Genomic DNA, 25,397 nt, shown 5'->3' with positions numbered 1-25,397 from the left:
TAGAACACAGGCACTGCAGCTGGCTCTCATCCACCTCTCTGATGCAGTAACCAGGGATAGACAGAAAGGTTGGCCTGACCTAGAAACCTCCTTACCTATCAATACAGGAACAGCAGTACCACCCCTGGCCCCTAGTATCCACCAACTGGCAGTGCTCAGGAAAAACTAATCAGTGACTGCTAACAAAAGTCCTTGTAGAGTTTCTAAGGTAAGGGTGTGTGAGGTTAGAGTGACGATGGTAAGCAGAACCACATATAATCTAGGCTTGTTTTACAGTCGAGGGTCCAAGAGGACGTGAAGCTGAACCAGAGATAGGCATCCGGCTGGAGCCTGGCTGGTAGTATTCGTAGAGCCTTGCCTTCACTAAGACTCACCCTAATGGTTGAACTAGTCAGACTCAAGTCACCACTAAACTATAGATCTGCATAATGCTGCAGGAACGATGTGGAGCCCACAGGTCTCCTTACCTGCCAACAATGCTGAACACTTCCAAAACTGCATTTGGCACTGACAGGGAAAGGAAGGTGGGAATAGGGATAGGAGAGGTGGCACACAAATGTCAACACCAGTTTGTAGTCGCACATCTTGTCTCAACAGATGGAGGTTCTTTCATATTTTCTGAAGACTCTAACAAGTGAGGGCTTTGTAACAATAAACAGAATACAACAATATTGCTACTCTCTGCTCTTACATCAACTTAAAATACACACAGTTTTTTTGCATAGATTCTGTATGAAAAAAGACATACACCTGGGGCCGTATTAGAACGAGTGCCCCGGGGGCGCAACTGTTGTTTGCGCCCGCTTTTTGCTCCCCCCTGGCCACTTTGGTGTTATAGAAGGGGGCGCAGATGCTTGTGTGTCCCCTTCTATAATACCAATAGCGCAAGTGCATTTAAAGCGCTAGTGCTATCTTCAGAGGGTATTGAATCATTTGCATAGGCATATGCACAGATGAGGGAATTCCTTTGACTCTGTGCCCATGTTGTATTTCATAGGCGGGTGCAGAGTCAAAGGAGCCCTCAGGAGGTACACTAACTGTGTGCCATTTAAAAGGTGGCGCACTGACAGTGCGCCTCCTGAGAGCAGCTGCTCGGTGTTTTCACATGAATGCGCTGCCCCAGGATAGCGCAAGTTCGCGACTGCCCCCAGGGCAGTGCATTCACAATATTGGGGCGCATTGTGATTGTTTGTGCTGGCGCACCTTTCAAAAGGTGTGCCGGGTGCATAATACGGCCCCAAGTTTATTCTAGTAATTGATGCACTATGGTACACATTCAACATACCAATGGCACAGTACTTTTATCTTATTGGAGCCAAATGAGTCATCGTAAGACTGGTCTTGTTCCAATGTTGGTTCACACAGAATCTGCATCTAACACTCAGGTGGAACAAGTGACAATTGTTACAGCACAACTTTGAGGGCATGACAGAATCCCAGGACATATGTGCAGGGGACTCTAAAGAGCCCCAACAGAATTCTCAAAATCAAGACAAGTAATAGCTAACTAACCTAGCTATCACTAACCTACCTTTTGCCTTGAATGACTGTGCTAAAAGAGGTCGAATTAATGTCAAGGTTGCAAGAAAAGTTTTTGAAGTGATACTACAGAAGACATTTCAAGAAGTGCTGCAAGCCGAAAACATCTGGGAATATGTTCTCAATATCTGGCTTGAAGATAACATTGACTGGAGAGCCAGGAACACAGATGAAGAGCAGAGCCCAAACAGAGTTTTGCCTTCATCAACAAAGAGAAAAAACAATCCTGGATGTGACTTTTAGAGACTTGGAATCTAGAACCCTGTAATAGATCCTCAAATCCACTGTAGCCTGCGACTTAGATGGGGTACGTTGTCACAGTTTTTGGGGTACCCACATGGCAACAGGATTGACTTGTGATGAAGGGAGGTCAAATCTGGGCAGCACACACCCTTGGATGGCATGAGTCCTGTCATGCAACATAGATATCACCCTGAGTAACAAGGCCCTGAGCAAAGGATGGAAGGGGTGGAAATAAGCCCAGCCCCAGGGGTGGATGATAGTAAGGGTGAGGACCTATAAATGCTATAGTAATACCTCCTTGTTTCATCAACAGACTCTGCCGTGCATAATCCCATTCCCTGCACAATTCTATGTTGACCTATGCCCAAAATGCTCAGTGGGGATGCCCACAATATCAGCTAATGGGTGATGTTTTCAGTCTGCCAAAAAGGCTGGTCCTATAAAGCTGAAACATATCTGCCTGCACTACTCCTTTAAGCAAGGGCCGGACTGGGGAACCAAGAGCAGCCCTCTTAAAAATTGTCAGAATAGCCTCACCCTCTTCAACTCCTTGCTTTATCTCTCCGTCCATCCAACCATCCATCCATCCATCCATCCCTCTTTCTCCTCTCAAATCTCTCTTCTTCTTCTCCTATCTTTCTCTCCATCTCCCTTAGTTCCTCTCTCCCTTTCTCGGTCTCTTGAAGCCACCCTGTGTCTGCTGCACTTAGGTGCACCATCAGTGATCCTGGGTTTTCAAAATCAGCTGCCAATGACTCCAGTCCACTGGGAAAATGCCTGATGGAATAAAAGGTCTGTCCAGCTCTGTTTATGGGATGGAAATTTCTCCCACAGTCTCCTCTCTCGGCAATGCCCTCCCTACAAACCAATATTCACAGTCTTCTTACTTCCTCCATGTCAGCCCACTAATATCTGAAAGCTGGTCATCTGCAAATGTCACTGAGGATCTCAAATTAGCAATATGAGACCCTACATTAATGAGCATCTGTAATTGTATTTTAAATGATAAATTAAGGACTTTTGTCTCTCAGTACCAGAATGTTAACATGTATCTTTTATTAGTATTTCAGTGTAGTTTTCAAAGGTAGTACAACAATAATCAAATATAGTGTGTCGTTTAAACAATATAAAGGAGAAATACTTTGAGTTTTCAAGCATAGTTTTGGCATGAAGAAATTCCACAGTTAACACATATAAATCTATAGTGATGCAATAACATACTGTGGGGCGTATGTACTAGCCACATTTTCAAACCAGGAATGTGCAAATTACATACCGACTTGTTTCCGAATATAGGTGTAATTTCCATTGCAACCTGTGTACTAAAAGCTCACATCGCGAACTGTCCATTAGAAGGAGGTCCTAACAATATCTATATTATAAATATTAATTAAGCATGCAGTCATTTGCATTTCTTTTAAGCAGACAATGTTCCTTAAAGGAACAGGAGTTGCTTCTTCAGAAAATATTTTTTTCGTGTTTCAGAAGCCACATCAGGAATCTTCAAGCAGTGGTCTCCTAGACAGACTGTTGTCTGCTGCATCCTGGTATGACCAACACAATTTCTTAGCCACATCTCAAGAGGATGACAACTGATTTGCAAACGTTTCAACGGTTTGAAACTGCTTTTGTAATTACAATCCACTGATACATTCATTTGCAAATCGCAACGAAAGGGGACGACTCTCTCGCACCACCCCCCCCCCCCCTAAATGCAATTTGTCAGAATTCTGAAAACACTGTTTGCCAGTTGGGGAGTCTTTTCTGACTTGAAAATGGGGTTTAATATATGACCAAACACAATGCTGCAGTTGCAGACCCTGTGGTTTTGTGAATCGTAGTGTTTGCAGCCGCAAAATGCCTTAAAATATCTGGCCCTATATCACCTATGATACTACATATGTAATGGACATTATCCAAGGTACAGATGATTTAACCTTAATTCTGTCTTCTATTTTAAAATACGTAGGACTGAGCACACAAGTTGGGACAGGAATGATATACAATCAGTACAAAAATTTGGGCAAGCAGTCAAGTGAGAAGAATCCCTTTAATGCCAGGCACCCAGCAGTTGACAAAGAACCCAAGGTGAAGAGGTGCAGGGAAGCCTATCTCCTCCAGGGTACCGCCATCTCCATTAACACGCTTGGTAGAGTTCACCTTAGAGGGCTTGTTCAATACAAGGCACAAGTTGCATTTTTTTGTAGATGTATTGGGTTTAACAATTATTTATACACTTTCAGGAATTGTTGACCTATCAACTTTTCTCCTGCAGTCTCAGAGAGAATTCCAGAGTAAGACCCAATACAAAAAAAGGCAAGCATGCAGCAGCAATATTTGTGTTCCACGTGACATCAGTCATCATTAGTGGGTTCCTTTGCATGGATGAGCACAACTATGCAGCAGCGGCTCATCCATAAGGGTGGTCGGGCAACGCCCCCGCACCTTTTGGACCTAAAGAGTGTCTTATCAGGCTGAGCAAAGGTCATCCTAACAGACACTCTTAATTTTCAAGTAAGGCAGCCAGGAACTAGACATGCGCTAAATGTGCAAGTGCCTGGCTGCCTGAGCTGACCTTTAATGGGCTGCGGATGTCACAGCTCATGTAGGCGAGACCTCCTCAGCTTGGAAAAGGTACTCAAGGCCCTCCCCCTCATGACGAGGGGGATGGCCAGTGATAGCCTCGTACCTGGATTCTTCCGTTTTAAGCCCAGAAGTGCCCAGGGCTGAGTGTTTATTGCTGACACCCCGTTACAGAGTTGGGTGGGGTCGGCAGTCTCTCTGACCCCACCCCACTCTGTGGCGAGGTAGGGGTTGATGCCTCCCCTCATTGGCTGGAGGGGAGGCAGCAGACACAAGCCTCCTGGCACCTCTAAGGCTTCCTTCCCCGAGAGCTGCAGGAGGGAAGTGTAGTGTTGTAACTGACTGTTGCGTGCGTGTGTTTATGAATATATGTGTATTTGTGGGTGAGTATTGTGACTGGGTGTGTGCGTGTGTCTGCATGTGAATGCATGGGTGTGACTGTGCATGTGTGTGTGCCCCCCAAGCTGTACTTACCAGCCACCACTGCCACTATGACTGTGTCATGAGAATGCAGAGACAGGAAATTGGGATGCTTACCTCTACATCGAGTGCTGGTGCATGGGACTCCTGTGAGTGCTTGACCTTACCACCCCCAACTCATACTCCTCTACCAAAAGTCAGGGGCACCCTTTAAGAGAAACACCTACCTCGCATATTCTTAAGCATGTAACATAAAGTGTCGATAATTAAGGTTTTACACCAGTATTCCATAGATATGCACAAGGGTCTTTTAATCTAAAGTTTACCATGGCACGGCTTCTGTGTGCCTTAGACCTAGTGAAGCCAGGCTGCATTCTGCTGCTGCATCTATTCTAGGCTCTTTGGTAATCTAGCCCTGATTTAGCCCTCGTCCTCCTGCATTCCCTCTGCTACTAACTATTAAAGACCATACTATGGGGCTCTATCTCCGTGTTTTTTTTTGCTAGCTGAACCTGGCCTTGCCATGGTGCATCATGTGCTTTATTGATAACTTTGCTAGACTTTAAGTAGGTTTGCCATGTGAGTTTCACAGTCCAATCCCTGAACGTATTCATGATTTTTATTTATTTATGGTGGTTCTTGTATAGCACGACCCTTGCATTGCTGATAAAAAAAAAGCGTTTTACACTTCAGGAAGTTACTGAATACCATAGAGTGCAAATAGTTTAAATTGTCAGGGGGTCTGACATTTTTTGACTATTTTTTGATGCATCAGTTGTCAAATTTACTTCAATATTATGCGTTCAATTTATGTAATGAAAAGTTTATATTAGCATAAAGAACGGTAGAGGGTCACTAAAGAATGAAGATGAGGACATATTTACAACTTTTGATGCCTTTTACAAAATGCTTCAGAAAGTGGCATAGATGCAACGATAAGGGATATGTTTCGATTCACATTAAGAATAATGAAGGAAACCGAGAAAGACATTATAAGGATGGAAGGCACAGACGTAATCAAACATACTTACAATGGATTCTTCTGGAGTAACACTTGTAAATCTAAACATTCTGATTGGAGTTTTGTAATGCTGCAGTCGGGATTAGTGTGAAGCCGGAGTGTCTCTTTTATAGCTACTGTGTCAGTAGAGAAGGCGACCTTGAGTTAATGGATACATTCAATTAAAATGGCATGTAGGCCTTTAAAGACTATGTAATTAGTATAGACAACATTCATTGAATTTGGGTTTGTGCCAGTGCTTAATTGGTAAAATAATAAGTGCCAGGGCCCAAGATACATTTCTCAGTAGGCCACTGCTGCTTGTGCCACTCCCAGTCCCTGCCAGCGCTGCCAAATATATGTGATGGACTGCCTTAAATATGTGTTGGTGCCGAGCTCCATTAAACACATGCCCAAATTAAGCACTTGTTTGGGAATGGCAATCATCATTTTTTTTTAGCATATATTCATTAATTAAAAGTTGTTTCATCACTGTCTTGGAATAAATAATGAAAAAAGCACTATGACACTGCCAGTAATAATGCTTTTTAGAAATGTATTTAAAAAGAACAGTGGCACTGGCTGCATCATAGTGCTTTCTTTAAAAAATATATTTTAGCTATGTTGCATGGCTACAAATCATTGTCAAAGCCAATAACTCTCATAGGTGATAACTATTTGCTTTGCCAGTGCTTGTTGTACGATGTTGTTTATCATATATTGTAAGTAAGATTTATCATCTGCATAAAACCCCAAAATGATGGCTTGTTTGCCATAGTGGAAGAGACTCCAAGTGAGTTTCAGATGGAAAGCAAGCCTGTGTGTGGTTTTTCTGTTGGGATGGTGAGGAGGAAATCATTGTGTCTGACTTGAGTTTAAAGAAGTGGTTAGAAGACCATTTCAATATGGCTTCTAGACCTTTGATTTACATTTTTAGCATACTATTCGGAAGTTATTTTTCAGTAAAGCTCAGTTAATCAGAATATTAATGAATATTTAGGCCTAGTACGCCTACTCCTCTAATTTCCTTGTTCAGAGGTTCCGTATAGAGGTTAAAGGGATCAGTGGCCGGAATGCCCTGTGTCAATCCATGTGTAGAAGGCATAAGTGAGGCTAATTCGTCGCATCTACACTGACTGTTTCTGTGCTGCAGCCTTCTCTGAATCCTTATGTATCCCGAAGATGGTGTGCGATTTAAATGCTAGTTAACCCAAACTTTACCTTGGTACAACAAATGTATGTTCTGTCAAATTGGTAATTCCAATTTTACCACGGCCATCTACTGGTGTTCCCTACCCAATCACTTACTCAACTTTAATTTGGCATTTAAAAAAAAGGAAAATGTGGATCTGATGTGCAAAGCTAACCCTGTTTGTTTCTTTCTTTGACAGGTAAAAGTCTGGTTCCAGAACAGACGGACAAAGCAGAAGAAAGACCAAGGCAAAGACTCGGAGCTACGGTCTGTCGTATCTGAGACGGCTGCCACCTGCAGCGTATTACGACTTCTGGAACAAGGGCGCTTGCTCTCGCCCCCTGGACTACCTGGGCTTCTTCCACCCTGTTCCAATGCCCTGCGAGTCCCAAGCTCGGGCGCGGGCAGGACAGGGTCCCCACCTCACCCTACGGTGACCAATGCTGGCCCACCTCAGCCTGGACTGCACACCTCACCAGCAGGCCACAACATCTTCAACCTGCCTGTACCTTCACTTCTGGGCACCGTGGCCAGCCGCCTGACCTCCAACCCCTTGACCATGGCTGGCAACCTGCAGGAACTCTCTGCCCGCTACCTTAGCTCCTCAGCATTCGAGCCCTACACTAGGGCCAGCAACAAGGACACACTGGAAAAAAAATCACTGGACTGACTGTAAATTTTCTATGTATTTATATTTATAGGATTATTATAATATATGTATGTATATAGTTACATATACATACAGACATAAACACAATGTGGTTATATATTTATGGTACTGTTTGTCAGGGTCTTCTGAGGGGATGGGTGTACGAACAGTTAAGTCTGGCCTTTTGACATCAATGTGCAGGTCTGATTGTCAAACTGGTGACTACTCAGTGTTGGTAAAGATAAGTTGCAAACGGTAATTGAAGTCAGCTGCCAGTTTAATAACTGATAATGGGTTTACTTACGTAATGTCAAGTGCACGGGCCATTGTTTTAAAAATTCACCAATGTGTCCTCCAAACATACATCCAAATAGCTGCCTTAAATCGGGCCTTCCAGTTCTCTCTGTGAAAGTGGAGTGAGCTTGTACCTCTGTCTTTGGATCTGTCACAGAGTATGTCACGACAGGGACATTACAGGAAATAGCAAATGGCGTAAAGACAGAAAGAGAGGGCTCGGAGAGAGGTAGAGAATGAAGAATTCAGAGGACGAGAGAGAGCTAGAACTCTAAATTAGACTATCAGGGGAGGTGTATACACCAAAGAAAGAAAATCTAGGTAAAAATTCTTGTTAGAGCGGCCCTACTTCCGATGAAGAAAGTGCTCTGTCACTGATACATTTTGTGACGTCTGCACAAGTAAAACAAAGCACACAGTGCGCAACTCGACACCATTTTGGGTCGCAAAAGTGCTTTTGTGAACAAAATGGTTGGATGTACGCCTGCAGGGAAGTCCAAGATACAGGCTGCGAGCCATTTACTCCTGTTTAACATTAGCTCGGGGATGCGTAGTATTACCATGCAAGAGGTGGGGAGTGTGCAGATCAAGACTTGGCTTTCCTTGTAAGCTTGTGAATGCCCACAGACATGTTAGTTTGTGAGCATTCCTAAACGCCTTTACAACCAGTCAAGAGCTGGAGTATACTCATTTCCAAGTTTGGATGGGTATGGAATACCACCAAACATCGTGTGGAGGATGGAGGGATCCATTTCTACATGATCAAAATGTGTTACCAAGGAAGAAAAGGAAAACGAGTGCTTTTGCACAGTGGTACTGCCTTTCCTCAATGCAGAATTGTACTGTACATGCAATTCCATAGTAGTGAAATGCCTACATGCAAAATAGTCGCATGACTTTCCCATGAGCATGACTTTCCCATGAGCATCCCTTGAAAGTTGTGAGAGACATCGATTTCCTGACGTAATACTTAAAAATATGCGAAATCCTGTACATCTATTCCTGTGCATAATTGTTATAGATTTACACGCCCTTCTCCTGAAGAGTATCTCTTAATGGAAAACTATTTTCACTATTTTATAAGGGTAGTCAGATTAATGTACACACTAAAATAGGGATCCCATTCAAACCGACATAATAACAAGGCGATAGTAGACTAAGTAAATAAACACATAGTTGATACAAAAGTAAAACTTTGATTGAAAACACAAAAACAATTGTGACATAGGTTATGATGGCACAGTGTATCTGTATACTGTAAAAACACGAATGAGTCCCTATTTGTGTCAATCTCAGTAGCTGTTAACATTGCAGATTAGTTTTGTATGATCATATAAGATCTTCATATATCCTTACACGCAGTCACTCCTCTATCCCAACACTGAACACAGTTGTATGTAAAGGTGTCTCATTTATTTAAAACATCTTTTCTGGTACAAAATGTTATTATTATAGTTCTTATCATAAAGCAAATACATTACATTTCATATATAAAAACACCATGAATAAACTACACCATTCAATAAAATCATACACATCATGACATATGATCAGAGAAATCTCATAAAAATCTCTCATCTGTTGCAGATCAAAAAATGTCAAAGCAGTGTTTAAGTGGACAAAACGGGATGCACACCACCGTCTTCAGGACAAGATATTTACAACCGAACTTGGTCTTAGGTCTACCAACTTTCACAAATTATTCAAGATATCATCCTAGATCCATTAAGGTCCAATAGATTAGGATATATTGTATAATCCAAACTCCCGCATGATATTAACAAGAAGTGACCTCGTCCAATGTGTTTTGGAGGGATGTTCACTTGCTAAGGCACTGGTGTTTTTTTTCCCAGGGGGTCTCTATTTATTAGACTTATTGTCATCCGACAGGACCACTCACTTCTTGTTCAAGATGCTTAATACCACAGTATTACGAGAATTTTTCTTCCTTCTTCTCTTCTTTTTTTCGGAAAGTACTGGAAATGCCAGTCCTCGTCATCGAGTGTATGAATATACACCCGATCAAGAGGACGGGAATTTTCAGTATTTGTCGAAGAAACAAAGGGTAGGCGGAAGGAAAACTCTTGTAATACTATGATACTTACATACAACTGTGTTCATTGTTGAGATAGAGGAGTGACTGCGTGTAAGGATATATCAAAATCTCATATGATCATACAAAATGTATCTGCATTGTTAACAGCCAGAGTGATTGACACTAAAAGGGACTCATTCTTGTTTGTACCTTATATTGACCCTGTACCTTTTTGGGTGGAACGGTACTTCTCCTATATTGTGGACAGTGTAAGTACTGAAACATATGTGAGAACAAAAATTATGAATCGGGCATTCTCACCGCAATAAGATAGGTAGCAAAAAACGAACCTGGCCTGAAGAAGACCCGGTCAAGGTTTAGATGGGTCAAAATTGTCAACTATTTTATTGTTTTCGCACCTTGCAAGACGTCTAAAATTTCCTCACCAATTGACCACTCAGTGCAGGTTTTTAGCTATTTAACTTTTTGATGCTTTTTGTTGGCATTCCACGACTCATTCACTGTTTACTATGGTGAAAAACATTGGAGTGTGTTTGGACTAAATTTATAACTCCTTAATTTAATGTTTTTTTTTAAATTGATCCATATTTTGGTGTAGAGTGGTCTGTCTACACTTGGATTTAGTCAAAACAGTTTCACCTCAGGGGCTGCTCTGTGTTTTGCACTTAAAACCTAGTCGCCGAGGAGCAGGAGTGTGACCCTTTTTTAATTGGCAGAAGTGTTTTTACCATGTTCTGAATCCCGTGCACAGCCATGTAGCTAGCAGACTCTTTTCCTTTTCTTCTCAAATGTTTTTTTTCCCCTGAAAAAGTAATGGACCCAGCAATTGGCAAGAAATGACACAAGTATATCCACATATCTATATGATTATAGATTGTGAAGGGCACACTAGCATTGGTATTAACAGTAAAAGGACTGACATTTGGATTATCAAGACAAACACAGCTCGTGTGATGAAAGCAGACACCACCACCACAGGAGAAGCACCTGGCTAAGACCCAACAATCACCTTGCTCAATGTTTTTTTTTACACAGAATGGTGAAAACAACTGGCTGGCTTCTACTGCTTTGTAATGTGCAAAAACATGGCGGCACAGGTTATAGTACTGCACTAGGACAAGTTCCACGAGGATCTCAAACTCTGTTCATTCACCTTCCCTTAAACTGTACAGTGTCTAGTGTTGACGACTCCTCCGACCTACTTGAGTTCTTCATGGTGATAACCCAAGGAGAGAGGTTGAGGTCCAGAATGTGAAGTATCAGCCCAGGAATTTCTTAGACATGGTAGACTCCGTCGCCCCCAGACGTTTATAGACAAGAGAAATTTGCATGGAGGCAATATATGGTTTAAAGTGGTCCAAAAGGGTAAAATAAGCCTTTACTAATAACTTTTTGTTCTGAATGTCTTGGAGTGATTTGTATTTTTGTGGTGAGAGTGACACATAAATATCTATATTGATAAGGACAGATGACGTGCATTTTTATTTTAGAGGTAAGCAAGCGAGTCGCTATGATGTGGCTGAAAAGTAGTCGGTCGAACGCCCTGGGTGCTGAGTTAGGCAAGCCCAGTAATAACATATGTGTTTCTTGCACTGTAAGAATTGTGAAGTCAACATTGAATGGTGGAAAAAAATACATATTTTAAAGGTACAAAACCAACAGATCTCCATATTCCATGAAGTTATTTATTTAAATTATACTAATAAGTTCACTTTCATTAAACACTATCTTGACTCTCAGTTTTAGAATTTTCTACCCTTAGCATGATGTATAATTTGTTCATTACTCCCTTTTGTACAGTGTGTCAGGACATTCTTCTGCATGGAGGCCGCGTGTTCTAGCATACATGATGCTCTGCTCTTCCTCCTTTCCTATTGAGGTGGCGGGGACCACAAGCCATTGTAAACGCATGAAAAAATCTGCTTCATTTTCATTACACTATGGGTCTCATTTACAATATTTTTTGATGCATGGCACGCCTCACACCTTCCTGCTGCGCTGCTGTGAGTCAAGATAAAATGGCATGAATGCGTCCTATCTACACGATATGGCACATTCCCGTCCTTCTCCCCTACTCCGCCACACAAATAGCAGCTGTGCGTCAATGCAGACACCCGTGCGTCATTTTGTGTCTGCGCTGAGAGGATGATTGATGTTGTGCAGGAAGGTATAATTTCCTGCACAGAAACAATCATTAAAGGTACTTTTCTCTTTCTATGAGTGCTGCAGAATACAGCACACATAGAAAGAGGTATAAACAAAGAGAACTAAAAGTAGTTCTCCTGGGGAGGCATAGGATTCTGAAGCATTCGCAGGTTTACAAAATGTTGTAAATCTGTGAATGTGTCAAGTTCCATGAATGTTGTTTGAGAACACCCACAGCAACACCCATGAAACGCCCCTTTCACGAATAGTTATGCGTTAAAGGGAAAAATATTTACAAAGCCATGCAAAGTCACACAGGTTGACTTTACATGGCCTTGCAAATATGAGGAAGCCTGTTGCGCTGCTGGTGTGTCATTAAAAGTGATGCACCGGCGGCACAATGGGCTTGTAAATAAGCCCCTATGTGTGAAAAATACATTCGTTAAGATACAATTAATTCGCTTGTGTGATGCATTCAGCTAATACTTACACATACATACAGAGCCATGCACCCAGACAATTGCGCAACTAGTGCACTAATCACCAGTATGATGACATCTACGTCCATGACATACACTCAAAGGGGCAGATTTACAAAAAAAGAGACGCATCTGTGAAGATGCGTCACTTTCCCTGCGCCACCCTGAGAAAACCTTGGGCCACCATGGCGCATGGATTGACAGATGCGTCAGAAGTCCTGATGCATTTGTTGATGCAAAAATCACGCCTTGCTGGAGAAGTGTTGCAAGCACGATGCAACTCCAGCAATGCAGGGGGAGGCCTATCCTCGTGCTGCATCACTCCTTACGCCTGCTTTAAGAAGGCGTAGAATTTGATGCAGTGGCGCCCTAGAAGTGGCGCAGTGAAATCTTGTAGATTTCACTGCGTCACTTCTACGAAGCTTTTTTTGCGTTGCAACGCCCACTCTGCATACATTATACCTGACACAGGTATAATGTGACGCAGGGCTTTACAAAGTGACACATCTCCGTAGATGCGTCACGTTGTAAATGGGCTGCATTTTTACACTGCTGAGGCGTCACAAAAAGTGCTGCAACAGCGGTGCAAAAATGACGCAAGGGGCTTGTAAAGCTGCCCCTTAGAAAGCTACATACACAGATATGCTAAGCTCAATATACATACATTACAGTACTCACCACTATGCAAGTATCAATGCTTTTGGCAAATGTAGCAAGCCTGTTTTGTTTCGGTTTGTTGGCTTACAGGAAAATCCCTTGGACCACACTTTCAGAAATTGCAGTGTCTACATCAGATAGCTTCCTGAGTTCTTAGTGTCTAGGGGAAGTACACTGCCCCTCACTCTGATGTTTTACAGGCCCTCCTACCTGAAAAAGACAAGATAATATATGTGTTGTGTGTGGTGTGAGCCTGATGGTACTGTGAACCCAAAATGGAAGACGATCGAGACCATTTGGAGAATGAGCTAGCAAACAGGTAATGATGGCTCCTGCTGGGCGTGTGCCCTGAATGACACTCTGTAAAAATGGAAGACAAAAATTACAACTTTAGAGAGCTCATCACAGTAAAAATATGCTGGGGGAGTTTCCCTAAAGTTTTTGTTCCGAAGGTTTCAACTAATGGTGTAAACAGTTGCTCATATTTCATAAAACTAAGATCCCCACTCAAAGGACTAGGCATTTAATCAAGTGAAAACGTTTGCCTATCTTGTACGCACAGTTTTGGCAAACCAGAATTGCATGGGCCAATAACGCCTCTCATGAGATTTTTGTCATGGTTAATATATTGCCCTTTCTTTCTGCTACCTTTCCCAACCTGCCACTATTCCAAGTGGGTTGTGGCTCCGGGGCCATATGTTTTTTTTATCTCCTAGGAGAATCTAGTAATAAGGGTACATGTAGAGGTGCCTGCTCAGCCTTATCGTGAAATACATGCATAATCTAGCTCAAACACTAGACCCATTACAACAAATTCCACATGATCAAGAATGGAGATGATTTAGGCTGCTAATGGGATTCAGGTCTAAAACACAGAGGGAGTACCAGTAACCCGCTACCCTGCACTATTTAGAAAGTAGGGGCAGACAGCCTTCCAACTGGCAGGGCCTCTTCCATCAGCACCATTGGGAGCATCAGGGGAAAGGAAGTGAAAGAGACAAAATGGCATGAGACCAGATACCCAGGGTAGGTTGATTGACTTGCCACCCTTAATGGTGCGCCTGTAACATGCAAGTCTGTTGTGTGAACCATGTAAGTCTGGTATGCATGCCCCTGACCTTCTGGAAGACAACTTCTAGGGTGTCAAGGATGCCTGTCATAAGGCTACTGGCAGTGTATCCCTTATGCAGTTCCCATCATAGGGGGAATAGCCACGCCCAGTGCTCAGATGCCCTGTGAGTCAACTTTAGATATGGCAGGCCATAATCTGGGTCTCATTTACAAGCCTTTGCACCAACTGTAGTTCATTTTTTTTGATGCACCGGTGGATACAAGGCTACGTAAAGTCACCCTGCGTGACTTTTCATAACCTTGTAAATATGGGTCCCTTTCACGCAGTACTCTACTAAGCATGGGCGAATTTTGCGGATCTCGCGTTCGCGAATTTTGCGGATTTGCGGATTCGCAATCCGCAAAATCCGCGAATTCCCGCGAATTTGCGTTTTTTTTTTTTTTTTGTGTTCGCCCGTGTTTCTGCCAGTTCGCGAGGGTTTTTACAATTTCGCAATTTGCGAACTTACCTGTCGGGTCGCAAGTTTTGCGAACTTGTTGTTTCTACATGTCCAGCCTGTTTGGGACACTCTTCTTCATCACTGCCACTCTCTGTCACCACTGCCACTCTCTGACTACTCATGCCACCCTCTGGCCCACCCATGCCACCCTCTGTTTCATCACCACACCCTCTGGTTGTCCAGTGTACATTATTTTCGGCAAAGCAAAGCACACCTTCCCTGCCTCAAGTGACCTGAATTAATTTGGGGCTGATTAATGTGTCACAGAATATTTTTTTAGCTGGCACCTGCTTCCTTAGTGCGCCCTGATTAGTGATCTTTTGCACTTGCTAAGTGCTTTCATTGTTGCAAAATTAGTTACAACACCTGCCCTGCCCCAACTGACAATAATGAATTAGGGGCTAATTAATGTGTCACTGAAAGAATTTAAAGTTCCAGCCTGGCACCTGCTTGTCTGCTCCTTTAGCTGTAAATCAGGACCTTTGTGGCATACAGTTAAGGTCAGAGCAGGGTCACACAATAGTTGCAAGCAGGCAACCGAATTCTGGAGGGCCCCCTCAGGAAGCAATACAAAGAATCGTTACAAATCATGAGGTTGACCTTTTGCACCTGCTCATTGCTTTTGCTTTTGCTGAAATCGTTTTGCGTTTTTTTTCGCGCTATTCGCGGGGCGCGGCGTCGTGCGAAACCGACCGCGGAAGCCGCCAATTCGTGCGAATGAGCATTTTATTTTTTTGCGGCTTGTTGTTTCGCGAGTTTTTTTGCAGTATTCGCGAGCCGCTTGCAGCGCAACACGCGAATTTACCCCAAGGTCGAGTACGGGCGCGGCCATTTTGTTTGCGTGACGTATTTCCGTTTCCGCCCGCTATGTATAATCTCGCGCAGTAAGCGCATTGCGAGTAGAGGTTCGCACGAGATCGCGCGGGAAATCTAGAGGTTCGCACGAGATCGCGAGGAAAATCTCGCGCGAACTGACTTTCGCGCTCGGAAACGGGCGCCGGCCATCTTGTTTTTCATTCATTTCCTGTGTCTGGGCATGGTGTTTAATCCTCTTGATATCTTTCCCATCCTTTGCTTGTTTTCAGTTTTTTTTTTACGATTTTGCTTCTTATCTATCCCTCTCTTTTCCTAGCTGTATATTTTTGTCTTTTCTGCTATTTTTCTTTACTTTTAAACTACTTTTGTAAACTCTTTTCTTTTCTTCTTCCCTATCCTATTCTTTCTTAATTTTCTACTTCTTCCTACCTTACCTGCCCAGACCATGGTCAAGCCAGGCGCCGTGAAGCTGCCCAGGCACTTGAGGGCCGCAGCGGCGGCGGGGAGTAGTGCTGGACCCAGTGGCAGGACAGCAGGCGTGAGATCGAGGGGGGAGCAGGTGACGCGCCGGGAGATATTCAGCCCGGAGGAAGTGGGCGCGCTGGTCTACTTCGTCCAGCGCCGCCTGCCCAGGACCATCGCGGGAGGCGGCAGGATCGCGGCCGGCGGCTACAACATGCGGGAGCGCCGGAAGCGGTGGGAGAAGGTGTGCTGGGCCATATCCCACCTCTACGGGGTCCAGCGCACCTACAGCCAGGTCACCCATCGCTGGACGGACCTCCTGGACCGCGAGCGCGACCTGCTGGACCAGCTCGGCTTGGAGATCCCCGGGCTTGGTGAGTAGTAGTAGCCATTGGCATTTAATCACTCACTACTATGATGTTTTCTCCTGCTCTGTGTTGTTGTATTGCAAATATTTGTTTTTTACATGGAGCAAGCCAATAATGCCGCTGATGACGATTACATTGTAGTTAAATTATATTTCAAAATCTTCTGTGCATTTCAGGTGCACTGCTCTCCTTCTCAGTGGGGTTGCTACTATGCTTATTTGTTTTCTATTTCGTGGTCTCATTGGCCTGAGTAACTATTATGTATGAGTGTACTTAACAGAACTGCGTAATGCTAGACACTAGGGGGCAGATTACATTTACAAGCCCCTTGCGCCACGTTTACGTTGCCTTGCGTGACGCAACAGCGGCGTAAACGTGCCGCATCCCTGCAAGTCATTTACAGCATGACGCATCTAGGGAGATGCGTCACGTTATAAAGCCATGGGCCTGCACCACAATGGGTGCGTTCCTAGTACGCAGGGTGGGCGGTCCAGCGGCTGTGCGCCTCGCAAAATTGCCTGCGTGAAATCTACAAGATTTAACGCAGGCACTTCTGCGACGCTGCTACGTCAATTCAATTCCTTATGTCTGCTCGAAGCAGGCGAAAGGACTGACACAGCATGTAAAGTATTGGGTGGCCCTGAGCATTACTGGAGTTGCATTGCGTTGGCGACGTGACTCCAGCGATGCGCCGCTCTTACGTGACGAGATGCGTCACGCAAGTGCCTACCCTTGCGCCAGGGCGCGCCGCATTGTAAATGAGGCACATCTGCCGTGTCGCAAGGGTAGTTTTGCGTGACGCATTTGATCTGGCGCATCTCTGGAGATGCGCCAGAACGCGTAAGTAAGTATGCCCCTAAGGGGCAGAATTGCAATTACCGTCGCATCCCTGCAAAGTAGCAGGGATGCGCCATTAATTGTGCGGCCCGCTACCACCACCAAACATGGTGCGCCGTATTTGCAATGCGGCGCCCCATGGGCCCAAAACGTCACCGAAGCTTTACTGCTGGAGTTGCGTCGCAACGATGGCGCAGCTCCATCAATGCTCTGGGGTACCCTATCTCCCCAATGCTGGGTCAAGCCGTACGTCTGCTTCAAGCAGGTGCAGGGTTTGTGTGACGCATCATTGTCCTAAAGGTGACTGATTGATATTTTGTAGATTTCCCTCAGCCACTATTAGGATGTGTTCCAGCGCAGGAATGCCCTCCCTTGCGCCGGAACGCCCCCTGATGGCGCAGGGCTTTATAACGGGATGCATCTCCCAAATGCGTCACGTTGTTATAATATTATACGCCGCACCATGGCGCCCTTTTTTGTTTAGCTGCTGCGTCACAAAAGTCACGCAAGAACGGCGCAAAAGAGCCGCAAGGGCTTAAATCTGCCCCTTCCTTTGTAACCCTGACAATAAGAAAAATAGTGGCGGTGGATTGATAGTTTGACTATTTAAATGACTGGTAATGTAGCAGGCAACTGTTAGTGTTGTCACTGATCTGACTGAAATCACAATGGAGTTTGTCTGTCACTTTGCGTCTTGCCTGCGGACTGCTGCCTGCCAGTCCTAGGTGAACGTTTCAGTACTTTGTTTAGTGAGTTACGTGACTTTCGAAGTCACAGGTCCGCAAATAAATAAAAAGTAACCATAATCAATATAATTTCGCGGAAATATTTTGTTATTGTTCTTTTGAAATGTTTGATTTGGTTGACATTGACAAGCAACAATCATCCATGTTTTCTGTTCTTTCTTTCATGTTGTACGTCAGCTCCCCCCAGGGGCGAGAGGAGGACACAGGAGCAGCAGGCGGCGGATGCTGTTCAACAGGGCCAGGATCGGGCAGGCGAGGGCTCCTCTGCTGGCCCCAGTAAGTTTTCATTTTAGACTAGTACCTATTTTTCCTAGCGTTCCTCATTTGAATTTTTTCAAAATTGTCTTTGCTCTTCTTGTAGACTGTATCTAAATTCTTATCCTGCCTCTACTATGACTCCCTGTGGTATTACTAGATTATTCTTATTAGTCTGTCTGTGTAGCTAACTAAGATTGCACGGTTGGCGAAACTCCCATGATTCTAGTCAGCAATAGCTCTATCAACTTAGTGCAGTCCTCTGGGATTGTCCATAATGTCTTTTGAAGTGTTCTATCTGGACTCATGCTTGCAAAAATTGCAAAACCTTTCGCTCAGTCACTCTAGTCTGGAGGACCAAAAAACACAGATTGTATTTAAATTTAAAAGCTTTATTAAAAGTAAACACATTTATTAAAATGAAGTCATAATAAAACTAAACGTTTAACTGATAATGGAAAAGTGGTTAGTGCTGACGATTAATTGAAGACATTTCTTGTGGTCGAGCCGAGCTCTCACCTGGTTTCAACTTGATCTTGTTGTTAGAAGTCCATCTTCTGTCTGTGTGGAGAAAAATGGTGCGTGTTAAAAAATCAGCCTTCATCAGTTGTGCCAAAAAGTGCAGCAAGACAACCTTCCCTGGAAAAAGGGACATTTTTTTTAACTTTAACGTAGACAGTCACAAATTACATTGTTTTCACATGTCTTCATTCCTAGACCAAATACTAGTGACTAGTGAGTGCTTTATTCTAAGATTCTTAAATGTACTTTGTAGGTGGAACATCTGGTGGCGGGGCCAGTGTGGTGGTGGTGCTTGACACGGAGGCGGAGGGCAATTCATCAGGGGAGGAGGCGGCGGCGGCGGCTGTGAGAGTTGAGACGGTGGTGGCGGCCAGAGGTAAGCTCTTATATATTCCTTACTTATTGAGATTGAAGACTAGCTGGGAAGGCAAGAATATGAGATGCATGGCTGGGTGAATGATGAAGCAATGATGGGTGGAAGGACAACAGCCTGGGTGGGTGACACAGAAACTGTATGTGTCCATATACCTGGATCATGCTACTATCTGACTCTTAGATAGCATATGTGTATCTAGAGCAGGGGTACTCATAGTACGGCCCGCGGGCCGGTGGTGGCCCGGCAAGCCTTCCTTGGTGGTGCGCAGACCTTGCAGACAATCACTGCTCCCCCGGCCCCCACAGAGCAGAGGCTTTTTTGTATTTCACCTGTTAGCGCCCCTGCATCTCCACTCTGACAATCACTGCTCCCCCGGCCCCCACAGAGCAGAGTGGAGATGCAAGGCCACAAAGAGGTGAAATAGAACAAAGCCTCTGCTCTGTGGGGCCGGGCAAGCAGTGATTGTCAGGGTGGAGAAGCAGGGGCGCTAAAACAAACAAAGCCTCAATAATATGTTAATGGTCTTTTAAAGACCTGTTAAGTACTTTGGTGTTGTTGTCTGTGTGTGCGCGTTGAGGAAGCGGTCTCAACCCGGGCTGAAGGCTGACACAGATAGACACACACACAGTGAGATGACAGAGGGAGAGGGAGGGCAGGAGGGAGAGAGAGATGGAGGGAGGGCAGGAGGGACAGCAGGAGGGAGAGAGATGTATGTAAATGCTGGGTCTGGTGGCTCAGTGGATGAGGGCATCTGCTGCAGGGACCTGTGTGCAACCTCATGGTCACAAGTTATCGTTTTGCTTTAGCCCCGCCCCCTCTGACTCCGCCCCCACCAGTGCGGCCCTCGGCCCCAAACTACACTGTAAATGTAGCCCCTGAGAGAAAGTTTGTGAGTACCCATGATCTAGAGAGAGTAGATGGTCAGTGGATGAACTAAGTGTAACTTTGAAGAGCATGTAACACTGCACCCGCACGTCCGTTCCAGTGTAGGAAAGGCAAGGAAAAGAACTTTTAATTTTGTCCAAATACTACCATAAATAGTAGCAGTAGTTTGTATTGCAAGCACTGCATAGATCCGGTTATTATGGTGGCCACTCCCTACCTCTCTTAATAAGTTTAGTAGTACTCAGTCATTCATGTGTGGATGTATCACTGCCTGTCACTCAATAAAAAGCAAAGCACCTAAAGTCATCCCATATATAAGCAAAAACATCCCATGTGAAGTGATAGATAATCAGATTATTTATCTTCTTCAATTTTCCATTTCTAGTACTCATTTCCACTGTAGGGTGAAAGTTAAATTAATTAAGCAGTAGCCCTTGAGTTGTAACAGAGTATTCTCAGTGCCACCCGTAATAGAAAAGTAAGAGATTCACCACCTGCATGTACTGGACGGGTACAGTAACGCAACGGCAACGCAAGTCTAGGTCACTCCTCATGGCGTGCGTCTCTTTTTCTCGGGTGCAAGTTTACCGCGCTGGCATTATGCCGGCTTGCAGAAAATAACGTACCAATTTTCCAAAACAAGAGACAAGAAGAAGAATAAGACTGGTGTACTTTCATAGTCGACTCCAATGGAAGTCCACAGTGCTCATAGAATTTGTTCCTTAAACTCCCACTAATGTTAGAGCAAGGATGAAGAAGTGTGAGGTTAGATAGATACTGGCCTCAATAGTTATGTAATGCGCTTGCAAGTTGCTAGTTGTACTGCAGCACACATTTCTGCTGAATGATTGAGTTAATCTTAAAGAGCATTGGTTACAGACTATGTCTTTCTTTCTTCATATAGGTTCTCCTTCCAAACGAACAAGGAGGAAGGAGCTGGCTAGAGCGGCCCGGCAACGGAGAATCGAGGCCACTGTTGCGGAATATCGGCGGCTGGTGGCCCTGGAGGACGAGGAAAGTGTGCGGTCGACAACAACGACAACGTCGTCTGCATCGGCCTCCGTGGCCCCACCGGCTGCCACCCAGCACAGTGGTCCACCGAGACTGAGCCGGGCTGCCAAAGGCAAACGCCACCGCCGAGCAGCAAGGCCAACAGCTGCTTCTCACAGGCCTTGCACCTGCAAGGCAGTGAAGGCACGCCTGCGCCGCACTACCCTGATGGTGTCCCGCCTTCAGCAGGAGCTCGCCTTGCTCCGCGAGGAGCATGATGCCCTGGCCCAAAAAGTTAACAGCATCCACCCATAGTGTCCCTTGCCCCTTTTTTAGAGACTTTTGGGGGGTGGGAATTGGGAGTTGGGTTTTTGGGGACTTTTGAAGGACAATCGTTGGGGTTAGGGAGGGTCTTGCGGGAGATTATTTTGTTAGGGATATAAATATACTTTTTCAAACTTTATCTGAGCATACCTGTTTTTTACTGCTTGCCTGGTGGGTGGGGGTTTAACGTTGACTGTTTTCCTGAAAGTTTAGTTCCATTTTCTTCCTTTAAGTGTAAATGCCCAAATGTTTTCAACACTAAGTGCCTCTCACAGACTAAGTGAAGTGAATCCAAGAGTCCTAGGACTTTAGTAGTACTACCTTCAGTCTCTCGTCTCTCGTACTAATACTCCATTATACCCCCAAACCACCAAACGCTTATCTTACCTGTAATTTGTGTTTGAAAGTAGGGCTAGGCCCAGGGCTGGCTCCACGGGAAACACCGAATAACGTTGGCAATCTTGGTCGGATAAAATTTCCTCATAGCGGTGGTACTAGTGGTGTGACACAGTGGCAGTTGCATGCCTATGAAAAAAAAGAAAATGAAATCTGGTTTGTCCTCCTGAGCAATTCAACGGTACAACTGAGAATATAGCAGGTGACAGAAGTACAGTAGAGCAGTGCCACATTGTAGCCTAACAAATGGTAAAGTATAACTACTAATTCGGTTGAAGTTCTTTCACATTAGCAATGGTTCTTTGTCAAGCAGAGTAAGAATATATCATCGACAACTGTGGAAAGAAAGAATGCGACAGTACAGGGCCTGTGTGGAATTATTGATAACTATATTCAACATAAGGTCTCTGTAGCCAGATACCCGAGAGCCTTGCTGGTCACTATAAATCCATTCACAACAACACTCAATGGGGTTGGTCTGGAAGGTGTCACGTTTACTCCCCGTGATCCAGTCGATGCAAATATGGTTCCACCTCCAAATGTCACCAACACCCAGAAGTGTAAACACAGGGTGTTCGAGGCATTAGGCGAGGGAGAAAAATAACAAACTAAAATAAAAAATGTGGGATGGGTAAAGGTAGGGTCAGCAGGGAAAGGATACCTGTAAGAGAAGACAAGACAGGCATCAGTGAAGTGATGTCCTAACATACAAGGGTACTCTCATATAGTCTCACTAAATAGTCTGCAAGTCTCCCGCCTACTCATGGGAAATGTAGTTTCATAGTACGGTAGGCGCTTAGGGGCTGCGTAACCTGACAGAAGGTATAGTAGATAGAAAAGGAGAAATTGCTTTTTTTCTAGGTGTCCCCTCACTCACCAGGGTTGCCCCTTGGTGACATGCTTCATCATTGGGGCCATCCCAGTCCTCTACGGCCTGGGGCGTGCTGCGACTTGCGAATTACGTAGGAGCACTTACAAATGACTATGTGTGGTGCAGATAGTGGAGTGGACTAAGTGATGTGTTAAGGGATCAATGTAGAAGCCGAGAGAGAGCAAAGAAATGCAGTCACAGTCAGAGAAAAAGGCAAGGGATACTGTATCTATGTGGTTGTAGTGGTCCTGTTGGAAGTGGTAAGTAAGTTGCCCGCAGAAAAAAAATCCTCCTATTAGCGGCACTCCTCCATTGCAGCCGACGCTTCGTCCACCGATGTTGGTCACCAGAAGACACCCTGTCCACTGCCTGCCTGATGCTGAATTGTGGCTCGCTACTGTGAAGCCTGACTCCATCCTTTTTTCCCCATTGCAGAGACTGAAACCCGGCCTGTAATTATTCAACGAAAAACAGGAAGTGATATAATATTACAACACCACTGATAAATAAATATAAGGTATGTAGGCTGTGGAGTGCAAAAAGTCACAATTTGTTTTTCCTAGTAGACAGACAGTACAATGTTTTTGAAAGTGCGTACTCTGAGTCACCTTTTGAAGGATAAATAAGTATGGGCAAATTAATGTAGCGGATCTTGCCCCTCAAGCTAGGTGTACTGTAAACTGTGTTTTAGAACAAAAATAGATCTTCCTAGCAGTGCTCCCACCCAAAAAACGAGGCCTAGCAGAAAACTGGAGACAAAACTTACTTTGAAAGTAAAAGTAGGCCGAAGTACCCTAATTACCCATTACCCCCCGTGGATTGCATTCAAACCACTTGCAAGCAACCAAGCAAAAGTAGCCATAGCCAGCATCGCTCCAAGACTCGAAATCCCCCCCACTCAAACACATGCAATAGAAATACTGCTAACCCTAACGAACCCTAAGTTAAGAATAGTGGCAAAGGCTTTCTTTAACTATGCCAAATCCCCCCTTTCCCACCATGGATTTTCTTCAAATGACTTGCAACCAAAATTACACATTCTCACGAGTGCTCTAAGACCCCAGAACTCAGTTTGAAAAATCTAGAACACCCCGATACACATGCAATCCTGCTGCTAGGGCTAACCCTAACGAACCCTAAGTTACAAAAAGTGCCAAAACTAAAGGCTTTTCCGCGCGGATTTTGTCCCAACCACTTCTACCCGGTATTAGACCTTCCCAGGAATGCCCCAAGACCCGGCAACCCACCCGCCAAGAAGCATAACACCCCCAAACAGGCCAAAAGCAAAATCTCATACTTGCAATATTTCTGGGCCTTCGGTCCAAACGCGCTGCGTAGCTAGGCCATAAGTCGGGGTTGGCACGACGGATTTCCTGAAAAGCAAATGCAATCAAGATTAGAGTGTCCCAGCAGTGCTCCCAGACCACGAAACTCACCCAGAAACACCAGGAAGCCCCCCAAACAGGCCCCCGAAAACGCTACATAGAGCAAAATGTCAGAAATAGCCCAAAAAAAAATCGGCCTGGATTTAGTCCCAACCACTTCTACCCGGTATTAGACCTTCCCAGGAATGCCCCAAGACCCGGCAACCCACCCGCCAAGAAGTATAACACCCCCAAACAGGCCAAAAGCAAACTCTCATACTTGCAATATTTCTGGGCCTTCGGTCCAAACGCGCTGCGTAGCTGGGCCATAAGTCGGGGTTGGCACGACGGATTTCCTGAAAAGCAAATGCAATCAAGATTAGAGTGTCCCAGCAATGCTCCCAGACCACGAAACTCACCCACAAACAGACGGAACCCCCCCTAAGAGCACCTCAAAGGCAAGCAAGTCATCAAAAACACAAAAAATTTTCCGCCTGGGATTTGGTCCAAAACACTTTTATCCGGTATTAGAGCTTCCCAGCAATGGCCCCAGAGCCGTCAACCCAGGAGAAAACGAGTAGAAGACCCCCAAACAGCCAAAGAGCAAAAGTACAAAAATGGGGACTTAGTCAATTTTTCACAAATTTCCCAAATCACTCCGCGCGCGCTCTGCAGCTAGGCCCTAAGTCCCCTCTGCCACCATGGATTTGCTTCAAACCTCTTGCAAAGTAAAGTAGATATAGCCAGCAGTGCTCCCAGACCACGAAACTCACCCAGAAACACCAGGAAGCCCCCCAAACAGGCCCCCGAAAACGCTACATAGAGCAAAATGTCAGAAATAGCCCAAAAAAAAATCGGCCTGGATTTAGTCCCAACCACTTCTACCCGGTATTAGACCTTCCCAGGAATGCCCCAAGACCCGGCAACCCACCCGCCAAGAAGTATAACACCCCCAAACAGGCCAAAAGCAAACTCTCATACTTGCAATATTTCTGGGCCTTCGGTCCAAACGCGCTGCGTAGCTAGGCCATAAGTCGGGGTTGGCACGACGGATTTCCTGAAAAGCAAATGAAATCAAGATTAGAGTGTCCCAGCAGTGCTCCCAGACCACGAAACTCACCCGCAAACACCAGGAAGCCCCCCAAACAGGCCCCCGAAAACGCTACATAGAGCAAAATGTCTGAAATAGCCCAAAAAAAATCGGCCTGGATTTTGTCCCAACCACTTCTACCCGGTATTAGACCTTCCCAGGAATGCCCCAAGACCCGGCAACCCACCCGCCAAGAAGCATAACACCCCCAAACAGGACAAAAGCAAAATCTCATACTTGCAATATTTCTGGGCCTTCGGTCCAAAC

At 44.8% G+C, this 25,397-nt stretch overlaps 2 protein-coding genes across 2 annotated transcripts in view; both read left to right on the top strand.

The window, feature by feature from the left end:
- The window catches only part of VAX1 (ventral anterior homeobox 1), a 141,234-nt gene extending 133,581 nt beyond the window's left edge, over positions 1–7,653 (top strand). The window contains exon 3 of the mRNA XM_086920292.1: positions 7,177–7,653. Coding sequence (XP_086776418.1) covers positions 7,177–7,647 — 471 coding nt within the window. The 3' untranslated portion in view covers positions 7,648–7,653. The remainder of the gene's footprint in view (positions 1–7,176) is intronic.
- An 11,421-nt stretch (positions 7,654–19,074) lies between these two features.
- LOC147712136 (uncharacterized) lies at positions 19,075–24,178 on the top strand. Its single transcript, XM_086919597.1, has 2 exons — positions 19,075–19,210; positions 21,000–24,178. Exons 1-2 carry the CDS (start codon positions 19,075–19,077, stop codon positions 21,398–21,400), a joined length of 537 nt encoding a protein of 178 aa, XP_086775723.1. The 3' UTR covers positions 21,401–24,178.
- The last annotated feature ends 1,219 nt before the right edge of the window (positions 24,179–25,397 follow it).

Source organism: Lissotriton vulgaris, chromosome 5 (genome assembly GCF_964263255.1).
Source record: "Lissotriton vulgaris chromosome 5, aLisVul1.2, whole genome shotgun sequence".
Lineage (NCBI taxonomy): Eukaryota > Metazoa > Chordata > Amphibia > Caudata > Salamandridae > Lissotriton > Lissotriton vulgaris.
The sequence above is the reverse complement of the archived record's forward strand: the minus strand, read 5'-3'. Positions and strand labels throughout refer to the sequence as shown.

Coding starts and splice junctions, on each gene's coding strand:
- LOC147712136 (XM_086919597.1), top strand. CDS start 19,075: ATGTACTTTGTAGGTGGAACATCTGGTGGCGGGGCCAGTGTGGTGGTG. Junction 19,211..20,999: donor GACGGTGGTGGCGGCCAGAG/GTAAGCTCTTAT, acceptor TTCTTCATATAG/GTTCTCCTTCCAAACGAACA.